This window comes from Diorhabda carinulata, chromosome 3, assembly GCF_026250575.1.
Source record: "Diorhabda carinulata isolate Delta chromosome 3, icDioCari1.1, whole genome shotgun sequence".
Taxonomy (NCBI): domain Eukaryota; kingdom Metazoa; phylum Arthropoda; class Insecta; order Coleoptera; family Chrysomelidae; genus Diorhabda; species Diorhabda carinulata.
The window spans coordinates 145,195-163,346 of record NC_079462.1 but is presented as its reverse complement, the minus strand read 5'-3'; the positions used below and the strand labels follow the sequence as shown (position 1 = coordinate 163,346).

General features: G+C 32.0%; 4 protein-coding genes across 5 annotated transcripts; 1 reads left to right on the top strand and 3 right to left on the bottom strand.

Moving 5' to 3' along the window:
• Positions 1 to 1,358: 1,358 nt before the first annotated feature.
• LOC130891359 (protein PTCD3 homolog, mitochondrial) lies at positions 1,359 to 4,058 on the bottom strand. The gene is made up of 8 exons (XM_057796015.1): positions 3,906 to 4,058; positions 3,595 to 3,836; positions 3,185 to 3,533; positions 2,567 to 3,000; positions 2,292 to 2,511; positions 1,893 to 2,240; positions 1,641 to 1,827; positions 1,359 to 1,583 (listed from the first exon to the last, which is right to left on the bottom strand). The coding sequence occupies exons 1-8, from the start codon at positions 3,932 to 3,934 to the stop codon at positions 1,425 to 1,427; spliced, it is 1,968 nt and encodes a 655-aa protein (XP_057651998.1). The 5' UTR covers positions 3,935 to 4,058; the 3' UTR covers positions 1,359 to 1,424.
• Positions 4,059 to 4,610: 552 nt separating this feature from the next.
• Positions 4,611 to 15,206, bottom strand: LOC130891258 (uncharacterized). Of its 2 annotated transcripts, none has more exons than XM_057795891.1 (13): positions 14,679 to 15,206; positions 13,244 to 13,510; positions 12,881 to 13,158; positions 12,668 to 12,817; positions 12,259 to 12,613; positions 12,041 to 12,171; positions 9,384 to 9,620; positions 9,067 to 9,319; positions 8,788 to 9,006; positions 8,554 to 8,722; positions 8,202 to 8,490; positions 6,909 to 7,119; positions 4,611 to 6,851 (listed from the first exon to the last, which is right to left on the bottom strand). In XM_057795891.1, exons 1-13 carry the CDS (start codon positions 14,737 to 14,739, stop codon positions 6,391 to 6,393), a joined length of 3,081 nt encoding a protein of 1,026 aa, XP_057651874.1. In that variant the 5' UTR covers positions 14,740 to 15,206; the 3' UTR covers positions 4,611 to 6,390. The 2 variants fall into 2 exon arrangements, with proteins under 2 accessions (XP_057651874.1, XP_057651875.1); XM_057795892.1 differs by having other exon boundaries at positions 8,241 to 8,490.
• LOC130891260 (cilia- and flagella-associated protein 157) lies at positions 9,537 to 11,600 on the top strand. The gene is made up of 2 exons (XM_057795893.1): positions 9,537 to 10,216; positions 10,282 to 11,600. The coding sequence occupies exons 1-2, from the start codon at positions 9,817 to 9,819 to the stop codon at positions 11,541 to 11,543; spliced, it is 1,662 nt and encodes a 553-aa protein (XP_057651876.1). The 5' UTR covers positions 9,537 to 9,816; the 3' UTR covers positions 11,544 to 11,600.
• A 1,543-nt stretch (positions 15,207 to 16,749) lies between the features above and the next one.
• Positions 16,750 to 18,152, bottom strand: LOC130891095 (ras-related protein Rab-39B). The gene is made up of 3 exons (XM_057795648.1): positions 17,888 to 18,152; positions 17,718 to 17,827; positions 16,750 to 17,576 (listed from the first exon to the last, which is right to left on the bottom strand). The coding sequence occupies exons 1-3, from the start codon at positions 17,993 to 17,995 to the stop codon at positions 17,138 to 17,140; spliced, it is 657 nt and encodes a 218-aa protein (XP_057651631.1). The 5' UTR covers positions 17,996 to 18,152; the 3' UTR covers positions 16,750 to 17,137.

Below are 18,152 nucleotides of genomic sequence, written 5' to 3'. Positions count from 1 at the left end.
GTTTGATCAAATTTATAATTAATAAATACAATGCATTAATGTGCAAACTTTAATTTCCAACGTAACCGCAGAGAAAATGTAGAAAAAAAATATTTTTTCAATGTAAATAAACAATTTTAAAGCTATTTTTAATACTAAACATCTTTTCTTTATAACAATTTTCGATATTGTCTATGAGAAAGGTTATTTACTCTTGAACGAAAATCACATTTTTTATCAAACCTCGTATACGACTGAAAAAATTTAACATCTGATGATTGAATTTTAGGTTTTGAACTATGCACAACTTTTTATAAAGAATAACTTTTTTTCGTAAAATTAATAATAAAAAAGTTATGTCTCCCATATGCCGCCAACTTACGTGGACACACTGTATATAGGGAGGCAATTCAACTACTTTGTATAAAGATATCATATTTTAAAAGGCTTAAATCATTTTTTCTTCAATTTATATAATATTAATATATATATTCTAATTGTAAATTTCTAACTAGGGTTGTATAAGATATTAAATTCCTTTTTTTAACTCTAATTTCAACAATTTAGAACAATTTACATATTTAGCTTCGAAAAATATTCAGATTGAGCATTTTATGGGTCAGTTGAAGTACACAATTTCCTTTTCATAGTTAATTTATTTTATATTTGCCTGAACGAACAAATTCTCAGGTATTTATATAATTTCGTAATAAATAATGCATAAGTTATCGATTTCAATAATTTATTGATAATAATAATCACTTCCGTTTATTCGAAATATATATAAATTAATGACTAATTATAATAAGAATTCTTTAATGTAGTTGTATCGAAATATGCAAATGAGATTAGTACGGACGCTAACATAGAACACGTACTTTAGTTGAAACAAATTATCCATAATGAAACGTATATGGAAATTACATTATGATTGAAATTTAATGAAAAACTGCACAATTTTTTATTGCTATTAAAATCATATATATTTTAAGACATCTTTTTGTGATTTATTAATGTTACTTAATCGTATCCGGCCGTTGAAGTAAAATTTGAACACGGTTGTCGAAATTCAGTTCGTATGAAGGACATTTAAACTTGTTGAAAGACCTTATTGTGTATAATCTGAAGGTTAACCTCGAAATAATTCTTAATCAAGCCCTCTCAGTATTATTCTATTAGTCCTCCATTATTTATTTTATTTTTTTTAAGCATCGCCATCTGTTCGATAATAACCAAACTTTAACTTTTAAAATCTACTCATAATGAAGTTAGTAGAATATAGGATTTAGTTTGGACATTCTGGTATAGAGGTCGCACCTAGTATTATTATATCAGTCCAAGATTGTTTTATTTTCGGAATTGAGGTATAAAAAAAAACAAAAATAAAAATTTTTTTTATTTTTTTCCTATAATATATACAGAGTTCAACAGTTGAAATAATCTTTTTAACTTTGATCTGCAGCTTTAGCGCTCAATTCAATATCACCAACAATTTTTGATAAACTATTCAATTGTGTCTCATCTAAATTCAATTGATCGTTTAATTTGGCTGCCAATTGCCCCGCTTGTGAAAAACCACTGTCTGAACAGTATTGAATACATGCCTATAAAAAAATTTATTAAAAAAAAAAAAGACGAAAATGAGTAAAAAATAAACTTACTATCGCTCTAGTAGGAGCTTTATTTTTGATACAATAATCAACGAAACTTTCAAGGGCTTCTATTTGTGGAACACCCACTACAGTTTGATGTCCTCTATCGATTTTATCCATAATAGTACAAGCTTTTTGGAAATCTCCATTTCTCAATACTAAAAGCATTATCCTTCCAAGGAGGCTACCAGTTATACTGAAAAATTGAATTTTTCATAAAAAATCGATTTTTTTTATCAAGAAAATCTGTTAAAAACTTACACAATTTTGTTAATCTTAAGAACATTTTGATTTTCAACTCTCTCATAAATATCCCAAGCGATATTAGCAAAATTTTCATTTAAATTTGATTCAGCATCGGGTTGGTTATCAACCATGATATTTAAAATACAATCAACTAAATTATCTCTGTCAGTATGATCAAAACAAACCATGTCTGACCATAATTTAGGTACATACTCAATTGCTCCATTTAAATCGACTTGTTTGAGAATTTCACCCATCACTCCAGGTTCCGGTACATAAATATTAGGTACCAAAATATTATAAGTGTTTGTCATAAATTCTTCTAGAGGAACGCTAGTGACCATGAGCAAACAAAAATGACGACTAAAATAAAATTAGTAATAAAGAGTATTTGGAAAAAAATTGAAAACTTACTAGTAAATTGATTCTTTATATGAATCACCAATCAAATCATAATTAGAATCAAAATGCAATAGTTTATCAACTCTTATAGCTAAATCGACATCTTTTAAGTGATTCTTACATACATCCATGGCTGTTACAAAAAAATTGGTATCAGAAATATCGCGAATTTCATGATTTTTATTTTCTACTTGTACTATTATATCGTGTAAAATAGTACTAATTGGACCTCCTGTAAATTAAAATATCAATCAATTATCATTTTAAATCTCGAGTTTAGTACTTACTGTCTTTGCAAAATGTAATAAGTACGTAATACCAAGATCCTAGTGACGGTTCGATTCCTAATTTCTTAAACTCTGATAAAACTTGCAATACGTATTCTTTAACATTATTACTTTTACCCATGGTACTAAGAGAATGTAAAACGGCGTTTAATGTTCCTAAATTCGGTTTAACTTTTGCTGTATTCATATCACTCAAGAGATTTATTATAAACGTCCATCTCATTTCTGAACTCTCTTTAAGAAAATTTGAAATTTTAATAAGGGAGTTGTAGGTGTTTGTTGTGAGAACGAATCCTTTCTTTTGAGCTTCCTCGAATAATTTCCAAGCTCTATCGGCTTGAAAATATTTACACATTCCTTGTATTATTGCTGAATAAGTTTCTGCAGTTGGAGTTTTTATACTTTGAAAAAGTTCTTCGGCAAAACTACCGTCTCTAAATACAAACAAATAATATGAAATAAAGAATCTTTATGAATGCTGAAATTGCAGAAAACTTAATCTAACCAGATTTATTAAATCGCAGCGAATTTGATGGCTACCCAAGACACAAAAGCCAATGGGAAAGTCAAGTAACAAGGGATCTGAATAAAATGGTTGGAATATATACGTATACTCACTTCCATGTTTTTCTTTGTCTTTCTTTTAGACTGGAACTCTGTCTAAACCACCTCTCCTCGACAAATTCTGATGGCAAAGTATCCTCACAATTATAATAGCAAATTAATTCTAACAATGCTTGCTGTGTTCCACTGGAAACTTCTATTTCTCGTTTTTTTAATAACTGATAAATAAACTGAGCATCTAACACTTGTACGTTATCAATTACTTTCTTTAATTCTTCCTCTGATACTGGTGTATCTTCAGTATAAACTAATTTTGGTAAAAAAGATGGTATGATGGGATCCATTTCTCTGTGGTTAAAAAGATCGGTGTGTTCTTTTCTTATCCAATGAGCTGCTTTACGACCTACAATATTCAATAGTTTTTAGAAAAAAATCTTGTAAAATAAAACGTATACTTCACCTACCTGCTTCTTGTGCCATTGCATAAGTTCTTTTAGCAACATTAGACATAGGAATTAAATAAGGGTCATCGTGATATTTGTAGTGTGCAGCTGTAGGATCTCTATTGATTGTACTTTCTAGAGCTCTCAATATATCTGTTGGTCCTCTATGGATTCTGTTAGGTATTTCTATTTTTTCTTCGGTAACACTAGAACTTAATCTACGGTTTATTAAGTTGCTGAACGGATTTATGTATATTTGAGTCCTGAAAGGCATTGCGATTAATCGAATGTTCAATTTTAACATAAAAAAATGTTTGGTAGGAGTATCGTACCGTCTAAAACAAACTGATGAAAGCTTCATATTTGGAAAAATATTATTATTATGTTTTTAATATTTTTAGTGGTTTTATTTGAAACACACTATTATTTTTCTAACCCTATTTTAATTGGAAAATATCGGACATCAACTTGTAACGTCATCTTATGAATAATTCTAGAACTACTAAAAAATTTTCGTTGTAATATGTAGTAGTCTATCACGAATTTCTTTTTCATACAAATTAGTTTGGCTTTTCGGTAATAGATTATTATTTATTTATTATTAAATACAATTGTTTCTTAATATTGATTTGTGTGTAATATTATCATCGATATTTTATTTTTTTACCCTTAATTTTCAACACCATTTTATTAAATTTATATTTAAGTAAATTTGAAGGTTCCTTCTATTTTTCAAATAGTATTTATATTTGTTATGCTAGTCTAGCTTCCCTGTAATAGATGACAAAATGTTTTTGTAAAATAAAAAATATTTTGACTGACAATTAGAATTATTCATATTATTTAACATAGTTTTTTGTTCTAAAATGAATTCAGTTTCTTAAATTTGTTTTTATCAAATATTTTATTTTTCTTTAGTGTAGTTTCCGTGTAATAGATGAAGACGCCGGTTCATAATTATTTTTTTTTATCATCTTATTCGTACAGGGGCGAACTAGGGATATTGGGTAATAGAATATGAAATTGAAAGACCTCGATTTTTCTCCATATATTTATTCATATAAATTATCGTTAGGATGAACGAATCGTGTAATAATCATTTTGAGATGTTTTTTTATGGAATATTAAATGATTCTTACACAATTTGTTCGTAACATTAGAATAGTTTACAGAAATTTAATATCAAGTGCGGCAAACTTATATTTCTCTAAAGGATAAAAATCACAGAAAAATAAATTCCTATGAAGGAGTGTTCCAATATTTCATAAGCTTATCAATAAACATTCACAATCATCACAGTTAACCTTCGATCAATGAAGCTTTAATATTACCATGATTTAATTTTTTTTTAAATTGCAATATTGAATATTAGAACATACCCATTTTATAATAATATTTTCTTATCATATACGGAAAATTTATGAATAAAAAATTGCACTTTTTAGTCTTCTTGTTTTTTATTAGCATGTAGCTAAAATAAAGAAATAAAAATGGAATGTTTTGTATGTACTTGTTGGTGACATACTGGGTTCCTGGAATTTAAGTTATTTAGCAAAGTTTAAATTGTCCTTTTGTTGAACTATTTTTATATAAACAAATTGAATGTTTGGTTTATTTTCTTTTGAGGTTAAGTATTGGTCTAAAGGAAGCAAGCATTATTCGAAATTTGCCAGACGTGGCAATTAACTGTTCACAAATTAAGTTATTCGTGCAGATTTTGTAAATTTTGCAGATATTGATTTTTGGTTGTTCAGTTCGTTGAAAGGTTGTTTTGAGGAATGAGTTGTTGGCTGTTGTTTTTGAAATTGAGCTATTGTTGCACCTGGCTCGATTGTCGTCATGACGTGTGACCCGATTTTGCTCAAGAAGTCTGCTGCTAACTTCATTCATATTTTCCTTTTGACTGTCAACCGATGTGGAATTTTTCGTTATGGATTTGGTTATAAATTTTTCAATTTGGCTCCAAATTTTATATTTGCGGAAGTCGTTATATTTCCGACTGAGAATTTGACGATTGGAGGGAGAGGTATTTACATTGTTCTTTTAGTCAGCGACCGTGGTAGCGTTAAGATTTTTGAAAAACGGGATTTAGCCGGTCTAAAGGAGCCTTCCGCCGATTTCAAAAATTGTCTCGTGAAACTACCTAGTCCGGGACAATTAAATGAATGAACTTCTTTAATTCCTAACCGCATACAACGGATATGGTCCTATTTGTATTCTCCTTACAAGTAGGAAGCCTTATGTGTTGCTAAAGGTCAGATCAACTCATATTAGTTCTTTTGTTGTAAAATTTACTTCATTATTTTCTGTAAACCAAAAACTCATGAGTTTTGCGGGTAATTTTTTTTAACCTAACCAAATCATTGTATTTTATTTCCAATAAGCAGCTTTACTCCCAAAGATACCTCAACCTATTTCTATTCCCTTCTCAATTTAGGTTAAAAAAATTGAGCGGCGCCCTATTGGGAAAGCATACAAAATTTGTATACCCCTTAAACACAACAAAATCTTGCAACGAACCCCGACAACACACATTAACATGATTACAAACAATATAAATAAAATAAATTTCTTCTTTAAAATATCCCGTGCCATTTATATTCTTATTTATAATAGTTATATAATTTCATAGATGCTAAGTCGGAATTTGTTATGTACAAATAAAAATATCAGATAATATAAAGAAGTAAATAAAAATATAAAATTATTTCGAGTTAAACAACGAGTTTAAAATTTTGGAAAACAAACAAATTTTCAACAAACTCGTTGTTTAGCTTCCATAAAATGCCCTCTAATATTTTATTACCTAATCAGTCTTTATCTAGAAGATATGACATTCTTTTCTTGATATGCTATATCCGTATTGCAACTATTTTCACTCAAATTCCCCGTGTCTTCATCGTCGGCGAATTTTATATTCTCGAAACTCAAACATTTCTCGGCCGTTTCTTTTTCGATGTCTTCTCTAAGTAACTTCGGAGACACTTTCAATTTTTTCGACAAATCTTCTAGTCGCGTTTCCGATATTTTTTTATGTACCAACGGTTCAACTTCCGATAAACATTTGTTGTCGATATTTTTCGATTTTAGTACGGGCGATTGTTCCTTACTTTCCGGTAAAAGTACGGCGTCTTCTTCGGGAGATTCTTTGTTACTACCGGGATCGACGTATTCTCTAATTTCCGCCATTTCGTGGTATTCCGTTTTATCGTAATCGGGGAATATTTCACCGATTTCGTCTAACGGTGGTATCCATACCAAAAACGCCGGATCCATACCTATAAATAATCGTATAACGTCAATTTTTATTTAAAATATTTTCCAAATTTTATTACCTAAATACGAACCAGGAGCAGCACCGGCATTCACCACGTTGTAATCGTAATAATCCATTTCTAAATCGATATCTTGCGCCGATATCGAAAAATCTGATCCAGTTGGTACCAATTTGAGTTTTTCTCGGTTTTTCATTTCTTTCGTTTCCTTTACCGATGTACTTTTGATTGTAGCTTTGTGTATTAAAGTACCGGCAGAAGAATAACAACCCTGTAAATAAAAATAAAAAAAATAAAAACAAATTAAGACTAAGAAGAAGATAGGTGAATTAATGTGCGAGATATGTGCCGATTTTCCAAACTAAAATATGATAAATTACCAGTTTCGGTCTAAGCATCTAACGAAAGTATTCTAATCAACATATATAATGTGTATCAACACACTACCAATTGTTGTGTATAGAAATAAAAACTTAATTGCGTTTCTCTGTGAAAGAAATGTTTTATTAAAATAACCATAAATTACATGACACTGTAGTTTTCCATCAAAGTAATTATTATGAATGTTACAAACCTGTGAAAGAAACAACATTTAAAGCTATTTATTTATTCCTACTTTTTGTTAATTAGTTTTGTTAAAAACGAAACAATTATGACACCGCAAGAAACTAAAGTATTGACAGCAATGACACTAATGACATTTGGGCGTGCGTTCGAAAACTATATTTAGTTCACAAACTTAATTACGCGATATGAAACTAAATGAAGAATCATACATGAACTTCATTTACATATATTTGTGATTTTAATAAATTTTCTTATTAAAAGAGGCACTAGACACTAATTTCAACCAAAATATATTTAAAATAATCTTGTTACCAGTGCGACAGTGCCTCTAAGGTGCTAGAAAAATGAATCGGAAAATACTTCACCGGGTCACTTGTAGAAAGAATTTTAGATATCAGGCTCACATTGGTTAACGTGACGTTACTTATAGCGCTCCGTCTTCTGTTTATTTATTCCTACTTTTCGTTAATTAGTTTTGTTAAAAACGAAACAATTATGACACCGCGTGTTCTTAGAAAGAAACTATAGTATTGACAGCAATGACACTAATGACATTTGGGCGTGCGTTCGAAAACTATATTTAGTTCACAAACTTAATTACGCGATATGAAACTAAATGAAGAATCATACATGAACTTCATTTACATATATTTGTGATTTTAATAAATTTTCTTATTAAAAGAGGCACTAGACACTAATTTCAACAAAAATATATTTAAAATAATCTTGTTACCAGTGCGACAGTGCCTCTAAGGTGCTAGAAAAATGAATCGGAAAATACTTCACCGGGTCACTTGTAGAAAGAATTTTTGATATCAGGCTCACATTGGTTAACGTGACGTTGCTTATAGCGCTCGGTCTTCTAGATGTATATTCTTTATTGATATCGGTTTTTTCGTCGGATTTGTCTTTGTCGCTATCGATCGTCGAAGATCTTTTCAAAGTTGACAACGATTGACAGGAATTGGCCAAACTCGTCGACATAGTCGGTTGTTCGGCGTCGTTTTCTGGTACCGTTGCAGTTTCTAGTTGAGTTAAAGTACTAGTACTACCTATACTCGACGATTCTTCTTTTCTATAATAAGTAATGGGAATAGAGAAAATTTTGATTATATAAAAAAAGAAAAATACGTCTTACGCTAAAGTAACTTTTTCATCTTGTTTGAGCGTATCACAATCCGCGGATTCTCGTAGTCGTGTATGTTTGGCTCGTAATTTTAAATGCGGTCGCAATCTACTTAAAGATACTACTTCGGAAAGAAGAGTAACGTTCGATGATACTCTCGTAGTCAAAGGCGCGGTTACATCTTAAAAAAAAAAATAAATAAAACGAATATTATCGAAAGTTTTTATCGATTGTCTGTTATTGTACCTGAAAAATTCGAAAGGGAATCTTGATCGTCGATTCCGGCTACGTGATATTTACGATAACGAAACAAATATTGTATTCCGAGCGAAATAGTAGCGATCAAAAGACCGCTAAGAAAAAAAATTGCAGTAATATGTACGGCCGTCATCTTTAATATAACTATCGGAATGATTCCCATATTTTGAGCTACGGGAACGACGGTTACGTTATAAGTTGAAATTTCTAAAATAATAGATACAAATTATTCCATCAATAAAACAAAAACGAAAAAAAAAAACTCACTTATTTGTGTAGCTCGTGCTATAAATCCTCCGCCGCAAATTTCGCCGTCATCTATGTCGTCCGCGGAGAAAAATTCTAATAATAAATTTTCCCCGGTGGAATTGACCGTTAAAGACGCCGTGTTCGAAGCGGCCGATAAATGGGCCAACAAATTTGAGGACAAAGCGTTGCCGTCGCGTATTTTTAACCATTGGCTCCGACACGAAAGATGAAATTGGATCACTCGAAATCGGATCAAAGAATCGGAGTCCGCCTAAAAAATACGCCATTCACTACTACATCTTTTTGTCTTTGGAAATTCGGGATTATATACTTACTTGAATCAGCCAGAAATTTCTACCCGGACAACTTTGCGAAGACGTCGCTAATAATCTCGTCGGTTTGGCTTGTCCTAAATGAACTACGCATCCGCATCTACAATAAGAACCGACTTCCGTCTGTACTTCCGGCGTATCCGATACGATATCTTTAATATAACCGGCATCTTCTCCGTAGAGACAATCCCATCTAGTTTTTGAATCGGCACCGCATTTTTCCGTTTCCACGGCCGAACCCTAATAATTGTAAATAAAAAAATTAGATATTTCGTTACCAAAGTCGACGAACCCATTTACCTCCGGTCTCCGAGTCGTTAACGAAACGGCCCTAAATAAATCGATAGGCGTATCTAAGGAAACGACACAGTTTGATGTGTATTGTATACGTACATTTTTAGTGTCAGCCGAGAGTTGAATTTACAACAAAATTAAAATGGCCAAAGGTAAAAAAGGTAAAAAAGGAAAAAAACAAGTCGTAGTAGATCCGAATGCGTTAACAGAAGTCGATAAAACTTTTTACGAATTAACCATAACAGATTTAAACAGGAAATTGGCCAGATTAAGATCGCTGAATCAAGAAATTGAACAAAAAAATGAAGAACTTATGCAAGATAAGGATAAATTGGACGAAGATAAGACCGACATCATTATGTACCTTAAGAGAATATTACAAGAAAAAACCGATGAAATAGCCGAATTGGAAGATAGAATAAAAGCTATGAAAAAGGAGCAACACGATACGACGCAAACGTACGAAGAAAAAATTATCGAAATGACCAATGAATATAACGCGATGCACGATCAACTCACGTCCGAAAATAAGTTACTCGAAGGTAAAAAATATAAAACGCTCGATGATGTTAATAATAAGAAATGAGAAAATTATTTATATTTCCAGGTAAATTGAATTCTTTGGAAGAATTCCGTTCGCAGCGCGATGAATTGATGAAGAAATTCGAAAACCAAGAAAATCTCATGGAAATGCAAGAGAAACGCCACAAAAGAGAAATGTACGAGATCGAAAGAAAATTCATAATAGGTAAAGATCGATTAAAAAAAGATATGGAAGCGAAATTGAGGCAGCTCTCTACGGAATTCCACGACGCGACAGAATTAAGAATAGCGGCGACTACTCATCGAGTAATTAGAGAAAATATAGCGGTAAATAACGAATTGGACGTTTTGTTGAATAACCAACAGAGACTCCATAACGAAAACGTGAAATTGAAAAATCGAGACGGTAGTTTGAGACAGCAGATCGAATTACTCGAAGAAGAAAAGAAAATGGCACTATCGAAGGTAAGGGTGCAAGTCAAATTGATAGATCGCTTAACGGACGATTATCAATTTATAACGAAACAATTAAACGTTGCCAGAAATTTCGAATCCCAATACGCGGAAGGTAAAAAACAATTGAAAACGCTAGAAGAAAAATTGACGAAATCGGAACATTCGAAAAGAATATTAGAACAAAATCTCCATCACGTCAGATGCGATCGAACATCGATTCAAACCGATTACCTTTACATGCAAGAAGAAAACGAAAGATTGAACGAAATATTATTAGAAGCGGTTAGTTGTATCAAAGAAGCTCTAACTGTTAGAACCGATAGCGAGATATCGTTGAGAGTTTCCAAAAAAGACAATTTATTAAATTCTCTATTGTCTTTATTAAATAAAGCTAAAGAACAAAAAGTACGGTGTCCCTCGTTAGAAACGGTTTCGTTATTCGAAGCCACGTACGCCAGAGGTGATCTCGGTTTCGTACCGAAACCGGTAGAGCTGCGATCGAAAGTACCGGTTAAAAAGAATATGGAAACCCAAACCGGTACCAGTTTCGACGAATATATTTCCACCGGATACATTTCCAAACCGAAATTTATGTATTCGGAAGTCGAGGACGAGGAAAGCTTGATCGTAGACGCCGAAGAAGAATCGCAAGGGGAAGCGGAGCAACGAGAAAGCGTTTTGTTTTTCGACGAACAAGAAATTACCGGAGAAGAATCTTCGGAAGATGACCAATTGAATATCTACGATTTGGTAGCGGAGGAACAAGCCGCGGAAGAAGTTAACGTTACACCGTCTAATCAGGATGCTCCTCCGGAACAACAAGAACGAGACGAGAATATACAAGAGGAAGAAGTGAAAGAAAACGAATAGATTATTATTATTATTATTAATGTGCGCGGTTTCTTTATTACATTATATCACCACAAAGCTATTTTCAATTCTAACATAACCCACACATTTTTTGTCAAACCTCGTATACGACTGGAGAAATTTAACATCTGATGATTGAATTTTAGGTTTCGGACTATGCGCAACTTTTTATAAAGAATAACTTTTTTTTCGTAAAATTAATAATAAAAAAGTTACGTCCCATATGCCGCCAAGTTACGTGGACACACTGTATAAAAATATTAATCAGTATTGACATACAGGACACGTCCCCAAAGGAGAACATAAAAGAAAAATAAACGATTTAGATTTCTCGACATTATATATTGAATACAGGTTGTCTTAAAATATTAACTGAAAAATTGATATTTTAAACATTTAAATGGTATACAAGATGTCCCAATACTAACACGGAAAGAATTTGAAAGAGTTAAAAGTTGATAATATCGCGAAATTAATTAGCATAAAGATAAAAATACCTCACAAAATTTGGCTCCATATCTTGGCGGCGGCGAATCACAAAAACGATAACGACTTCTTGTTCCACCAAAACAAGTACTAGTACAAGGCGTCCACGGACTCCAACTACCCCAACCTCCACTTTCTTGATCTAAAACCGTTAATCTATTTAATAATTTATAAATCGGATAGATAAAACGAATTAATCAGACGGATAAACGTTATCTGATTTAGGTACCTGTAACGGGCATCGTAGGTACGCAATCCATCCTGATATCGGTCATGGTACCGGTAATAGCTTTACTAACGTAAACGAAACAATATTCCACGTATCGTTCGGTGAACAAATCGCATTCGAAATACAAACTGTGTTGTCCTTTAACAACTTTATGTTCGGCGATGTATTCTAATGTCGTTGGCGGATCCAAACTTGCTACGTCGGCTCTCAATCTAGCGTAAAGACGAATTCTATCACCGGTTGTTAAAATGCAAGAGGGATATTCGAAAAGTACGGTTACGCCACCGCCGAGAACGTCGCAAGGAAAAATACTTCTCGCGTGGACGTTGAATACGAATTGATCGCTCCAATTTACCTAAAAATGTTGTCGCATAGTCGAAATTTTATTTCGTATTTTCGGTTACGATACCTTGACATAAGCGGCGGAATACGGAAGTCGGTACGAATTAGAAGACGATCTTAAAAAAAGTCCGTAATATCCTGCTAAACCGAAAGATTGACAGTCTATAGTAAAAACTCGACGTCCTGGAAATCCTCGAATTTTTTCGGAATACATAACCTACAAAAAGTATTTTGGATCGTCTCCGTTGTTTTTTTTTTATACAAATTATTCGAATATTACTTGCGTATTATTTTTCGACGCGTTATTTTTACAATTGATCATGGAATTGCCGGAATCGCCGCAAAAATGTAATTCCGTAAAAAATTCTACAACTTCCGTTTTATCCAGTGGAGTACATCGTATCTCGGGGTATTCGATAAATGCCGTGACCGCTTTATCGGGATACGTTTCTAAATTATCCGCGTTTATTGTAAGTTTAGATGTCGGCCATCGTACATCCAAACTTTTAGTCGTTACTAAATTTTCCGGAGGAACATCGAACGACGAATTTTTCCAACCTGAAAATGATCGTCCGAAGAATAACAAACGAAATAAAATATAGAATTAAGATATTTATATCGAAATAAAAAGATGGGCGATTACCTATAGGTTGTTTCTTTATAATAATATAGTATAATCCTTCCCTGGAAAAATGGCCGCAAGGTATATTAACCGTAAAATTATTAGGAAGTATACCGGCCTTAGGAAAAACCGGAAAAGTCGTTAATATTTTGACAGAATTTTTTTCGGATCTCGATAATTGTAACAATAAAGGTGGAAAGGACGTCGAAATTATTTCCACGTGCAAATCTCCTCCAAGAGCTACGTGACTTCTCGGAATCGAAAATTGAATACCAGGCACATCGCCAACTAAAAATAAATATCAAAATAATCGACAGATCGTTTAATTTTTGAATTTTTTCCGTATTAAAACTAAGTAAAAAGTTTTTTAAATCTTGAGACCTTTAATGTAACGAAAACATCAATAAATATCACATAAAACGATTTTTTTTATTGTAATACAAGGTGTCCAAAAAGAGTATTTGTTTGCGTCCGCCATTTTGTGGAATTTTAGTCACGCATCTCGCATTTTGCGTACGATCGTAACGGTGATTTAATCGTGACTGCTCAACGTCTGTATCGTGCGGAATATCGTACACGCCACGCCACGCCAATTGACGATAGCATTAGGAAAGGGATCGGGATGTTCTAGAATACAGGTGCGACAGTTAAAATTCGAAACTCTGATCGCCCTCGTTCAGAAGAAAGAAACAATTGAAGAAGTTGAGCGTCGGTTCGTCGAAATCCCTCCGAAAGCGAAGCCAAGCATTTGATTTTAAAGGAAAATTTGCATTTGAAAGCCTATAAAATTCATTTGGTTCAAAAATTAAAGGATGCGGACTGAATTTTGCGAACGAAATGATGCAGCGATTTAACAACTTTGAAAACATACTGTTCAGCGACGAAGCAAATTTTCACCTGAATGGTCATGTTAATAAGCAGAATTATTCGTCCTTATTTTCATGAAGATCAACGAGGCCGAGCAATCAATGTGAATCAACTCGAGAACGTGGTTCCAACAAGATGGGGCCACTTGCCATACCTCGAACGACTCGATGGAAGTTGTGAATGAATTATTCTCTAATAAAGTCATTTCGCGAAGGGATAACATCAACTGGCCACCCAGAAGCCCCGACCTTAGCCCGCTCGACTATTTTGTATGGGGATACCTTAAAAGTAAAAGGTTTATCAAAATAATCCAAAGAACCTAACCTAAAAGTTTTTAACGCTTATAAATATTTTTTGTTTCTGGACACCTTGTACATATTACGTTTATTTCATGAAACAAAATCATACCTCTTGTCCTGTTATACGTTTGTTATTCACGTTTAAAAAAAAAACAGGTTGTTACCGTGATTGATATTATTTGTTGTCAAATATTTTAATATCACTTTGCCGCTGTTATGCAACACAAAATACATTGTCACGATCGAGAATTTTATTTTCGAATAAAAATAAATAAAAGTGTAGAACGTACCTGGAAAGACAGCACCGCCGAGCCAAATATTCAAAAAAGAAATGATACATTTTCCAATCATATCAGAGTTAATAGAAAAACCATAACAGACACAACGTGAAAACCTACACAAAAGACGCCATAATCGCTGGTCGAGTATCGTAGTCGTAAAAAATTCACGTAAGAACGTCCGTAAAAGGTCGAAATAGACTGAAGAACGAAATTGACGTCGGCGTCGTGTGACGTCGAAAAAAGGGAGACGTTCACCCTCCAAGTGGCATCTCCCCTTACGGTTTAATTTTCAGCGTCTGAAATCAGGGGCGTCGGAAATATACTGCTACGAAGAGGAATAACTTTACGCTTCACAACATAGCACGACAAGGTCATGTATTATGGTGACGATGATGATGATGATTATTAGGGGAAGTTACAACAATACCGCTGGAAATTTAATTATCACCAGATTTATGCGTTGTTTTCTTTATATTGCATATATATGTATAAAAGTGATCGATAACGCGACCTTGAATATTACAAGGTGATAACTAATACGAGGTTATGTTGAAAAGTAACAATTTAATATGAAACGAAATGGAAAGTTATTGATAATAACATGATTTGAAAGAGACAAAAATATGTTATTATTCCATTATATTACTTATTATTATACCTACTTTAATAAAATACTTACTTTCAATTTTTCTGTTTCTGTTTAAATGGCGCATCTTGGTTATTATAAGAAGGAAATTTATGTAAAATCGTAAATAGATTTTTGAGAAAAAAATTATTCTTTTTTTTTTCTTCTGAAATTGTGATATTTACTAAATTAAATCGTCATTTTCTTTAATAATCTTTGTAGTAAGGGTTGATATTATATGAGTAGGATTTAAAGTATATTTAAAAAAAATTCTGTCGTAAGAAATTTAGATCATATTGTTCGGAATCTTATTTGAAAAAAAAAACTTATTTTGTATGGTGGAAAAGGGTGCGGATAAGTCAATAAAACACTCGTGTTAACGACGTCTGAAGTACCCTCTTCAACTCGACTTTTCACGTTGACTTCCTCCGTACATGTGGATACCAATGTAATACGACCTCGACACTAATCCATTCAATACGACGACAATCAAAATTAAAACCTTTTGTTTACAAAATCCATTGTTTTTAACATGCAATACAAAGGGAAGGGAAAATGTGTAAAGATGCATAACAAATTATTTAGACAGAATTGAAGTCCCTAAAATGGAAATTTCTCAATTTATTCAACGTTAAATCAATTGTATAAATATATTTGACAATTTTTTTTTACAATTTGATTCAAATTTTTATTTCATTTGGAAAATTTCCTTATCCAAAATTCGTATAGAGGCAAAGCCGATAGTTTTCATTACAAATATCAGAAACTTTTGTAACACCTTGTATGTTGCAATATCAATAGAAGAAACATTTTATAAAGAATGAATGTTAGTAGAATAAAAAAGAATCATCAATTATTTAAATAAAGAATAAAAATTTGTGAAGCAATTTACATGTTTAAAATTTTACACGATTCAAAAATATCTGTTTATCGAGAAAAAACTGAAAATAGAATAGACATAATTAAAAAAATAACACAATGGATTCTATTAAGGTCAAGAAAATGGGGAAAACTAAAAGACTAAAATATCCACCTTGATATTTGACAGTATCAATTAGCATAGAATTTTTCACAATCTGACAAAGTGACCAGTCGATATATTATATACAATATAAAAGACTGTACCCTTATAATTACACTCGACTCTATGGTCTGTGTCAGTTCACTTTGAACCATGAATGTTAAAATCAAACGAAATCACATTTCTCTTCGAACTAAAAGGAAAACGCCCGGCATTTACAACTTTTGGGTCTTATCAATTTTTTATATAGAATTTGGTTAAGTACTTTCTTAGATTCAATTTTTTTCAAGGGAAGATAGAAAATCTACAGTTTCAGCAAGCCAAATATATATAGAGGTTTAATGTCTATTGTAGACCATTCTTTTCTTTTGTATTCACGAAAAACAGATTGTTAACTCGATATAAGGAGAGGTTTAATTTAAAAAAATTAAAAATGAGTTTATATAAAATTTTACTAACAAACTTTAACCACTATTGACATACTAAGTGGCAATATACATATATTATGTGAATTTAATTTTTTTTTTTTGACTAGTTACACAATTTTTTTTCATTCTAATTTTACTTAATTCTAATATTTACATTTTCACAGCTATTAGAAATCTCCAATAATTTCGAAAATCTTTTGTTGTAATTAGAAAATACTGTAATTTAATTTTGAAAAAAATTATCAGAATATAATTTAAAGCAACTTTTTTTTCCAAATATTCACTCGTTAACTAATAAAACTTAGCTATAGTCAAAACATATTATTTGTGAAAACTATTAACAACCTTTTAAATCAGAAAAATATCTTGTATTCCCTTAAAATACCAAAAATTATTAACAACATGAAAACTTGGCGGGTTCGGCTTCGATGAAATTATAACTTAAATTAGTAGGTCTCGAATATCCCGTCTTTATTCCATCCCAACCATCCTCAACTTTATATTCGCCGCTTTGTATTCTATTATATACTTCTTGGGTGACTGAACTGAAAGCCTCTTCAACGTTTAAACCGTTTTTAGCGGAGGTTTCAATATGAAATAAACCATTCTGATCTGCAAATGTTTTTGCTTCTTCTTTGGATACTTCTCTTTGTCCCCCATTGTTAACAAGATCTAATTTACAACCTACAAGAGCAAAAACTGGTCGATGTGGTTCAATATGTCTACGGGCTTCTGACATCCATGCAGGTATGTTATCAAAACTTGCCCTATTGCATATGTCGTAAACTAACAGAGCTCCTACAGAATTTCTATAATACGATTTCGTTATGGATCTAAAACATATTTGCTTGAATAATATTTAAATTAGAAGGACTTTGATCTAATTTAAATACTAGTAATAACCTTGATTTGTAAAATCCCATTAAAAATACATTAATAGACTTTCTAAATTGTCAATATCAAATGGAAATTACCTAAATCTTTCTTGTCCAGCAGTATCCCATAATTGTAACTTAATTCTAGTACCATCTTTTACTTCAATAAGTCTTGCGAAAAAATCTACACCGACGGTCGGGTCCGATATCTAAAAGTAGTTTGCTATTGCAAAATTCATGTATAAAAATATCTTTTAAGTATTTCTTACCTCTGCGAATTTGCCATCCGTAAAATATTTGAGCAAGGAACTTTTACCTACGGTACTGTCACCTATTAAAATCAAACGAAATTGGTAATCAAAAATGGGTTCTACCATTTTTATAACATTCTATAATTCTCTGTTTAAATATAATTTTAAAAATGACTCCAAAATCTCGAAGAAAAACAATATATATAAACGAACCAACACAAAATACAATAATTAGTAAATTTCACTGTCATCATTCGAACGCATGACAAATATGACTTCTGTC

Coding starts and splice junctions, on each gene's coding strand:
- LOC130891258 (XM_057795891.1), bottom strand. CDS start 14,739: ATGATTGGAAAATGTATCATTTCTTTTTTGAATATTTGGCTCGGCGGT. Junction 13,511..14,678: donor CGGCGGTGCTGTCTTTCCAG/GTACGTTCTACA, acceptor ATTTATTTTTAG/TTGGCGATGTGCCTGGTATT. Junction 6,852..6,908: donor TGCTCCTGGTTCGTATTTAG/GTAATAAAATTT, acceptor GATTATTTATAG/GTATGGATCCGGCGTTTTTG.
- LOC130891359 (XM_057796015.1), bottom strand. CDS start 3,934: ATGAAGCTTTCATCAGTTTGTTTTAGACG. Junction 3,534..3,594: donor TGCAATGGCACAAGAAGCAG/GTAGGTGAAGTA, acceptor TGAATATTGTAG/GTCGTAAAGCAGCTCATTGG. Junction 3,001..3,184: donor AGACAAAGAAAAACATGGAA/GTGAGTATACGT, acceptor GTTTGTATTTAG/AGACGGTAGTTTTGCCGAAG.
- LOC130891260 (XM_057795893.1), top strand. CDS start 9,817: ATGGCCAAAGGTAAAAAAGGTAAAAAAGGAAAAAAACAAGTCGTAGTA. Junction 10,217..10,281: donor CGAAAATAAGTTACTCGAAG/GTAAAAAATATA, acceptor TTATATTTCCAG/GTAAATTGAATTCTTTGGAA.
- LOC130891095 (XM_057795648.1), bottom strand. CDS start 17,995: ATGGTAGAACCCATTTTTGATTACCAATTTCGTTTGATTTTAATAGGT. Junction 17,828..17,887: donor CGGATGGCAAATTCGCAGAG/GTAAGAAATACT, acceptor AACTACTTTTAG/ATATCGGACCCGACCGTCGG. Junction 17,577..17,717: donor GCTGGACAAGAAAGATTTAG/GTAATTTCCATT, acceptor AATATGTTTTAG/ATCCATAACGAAATCGTATT.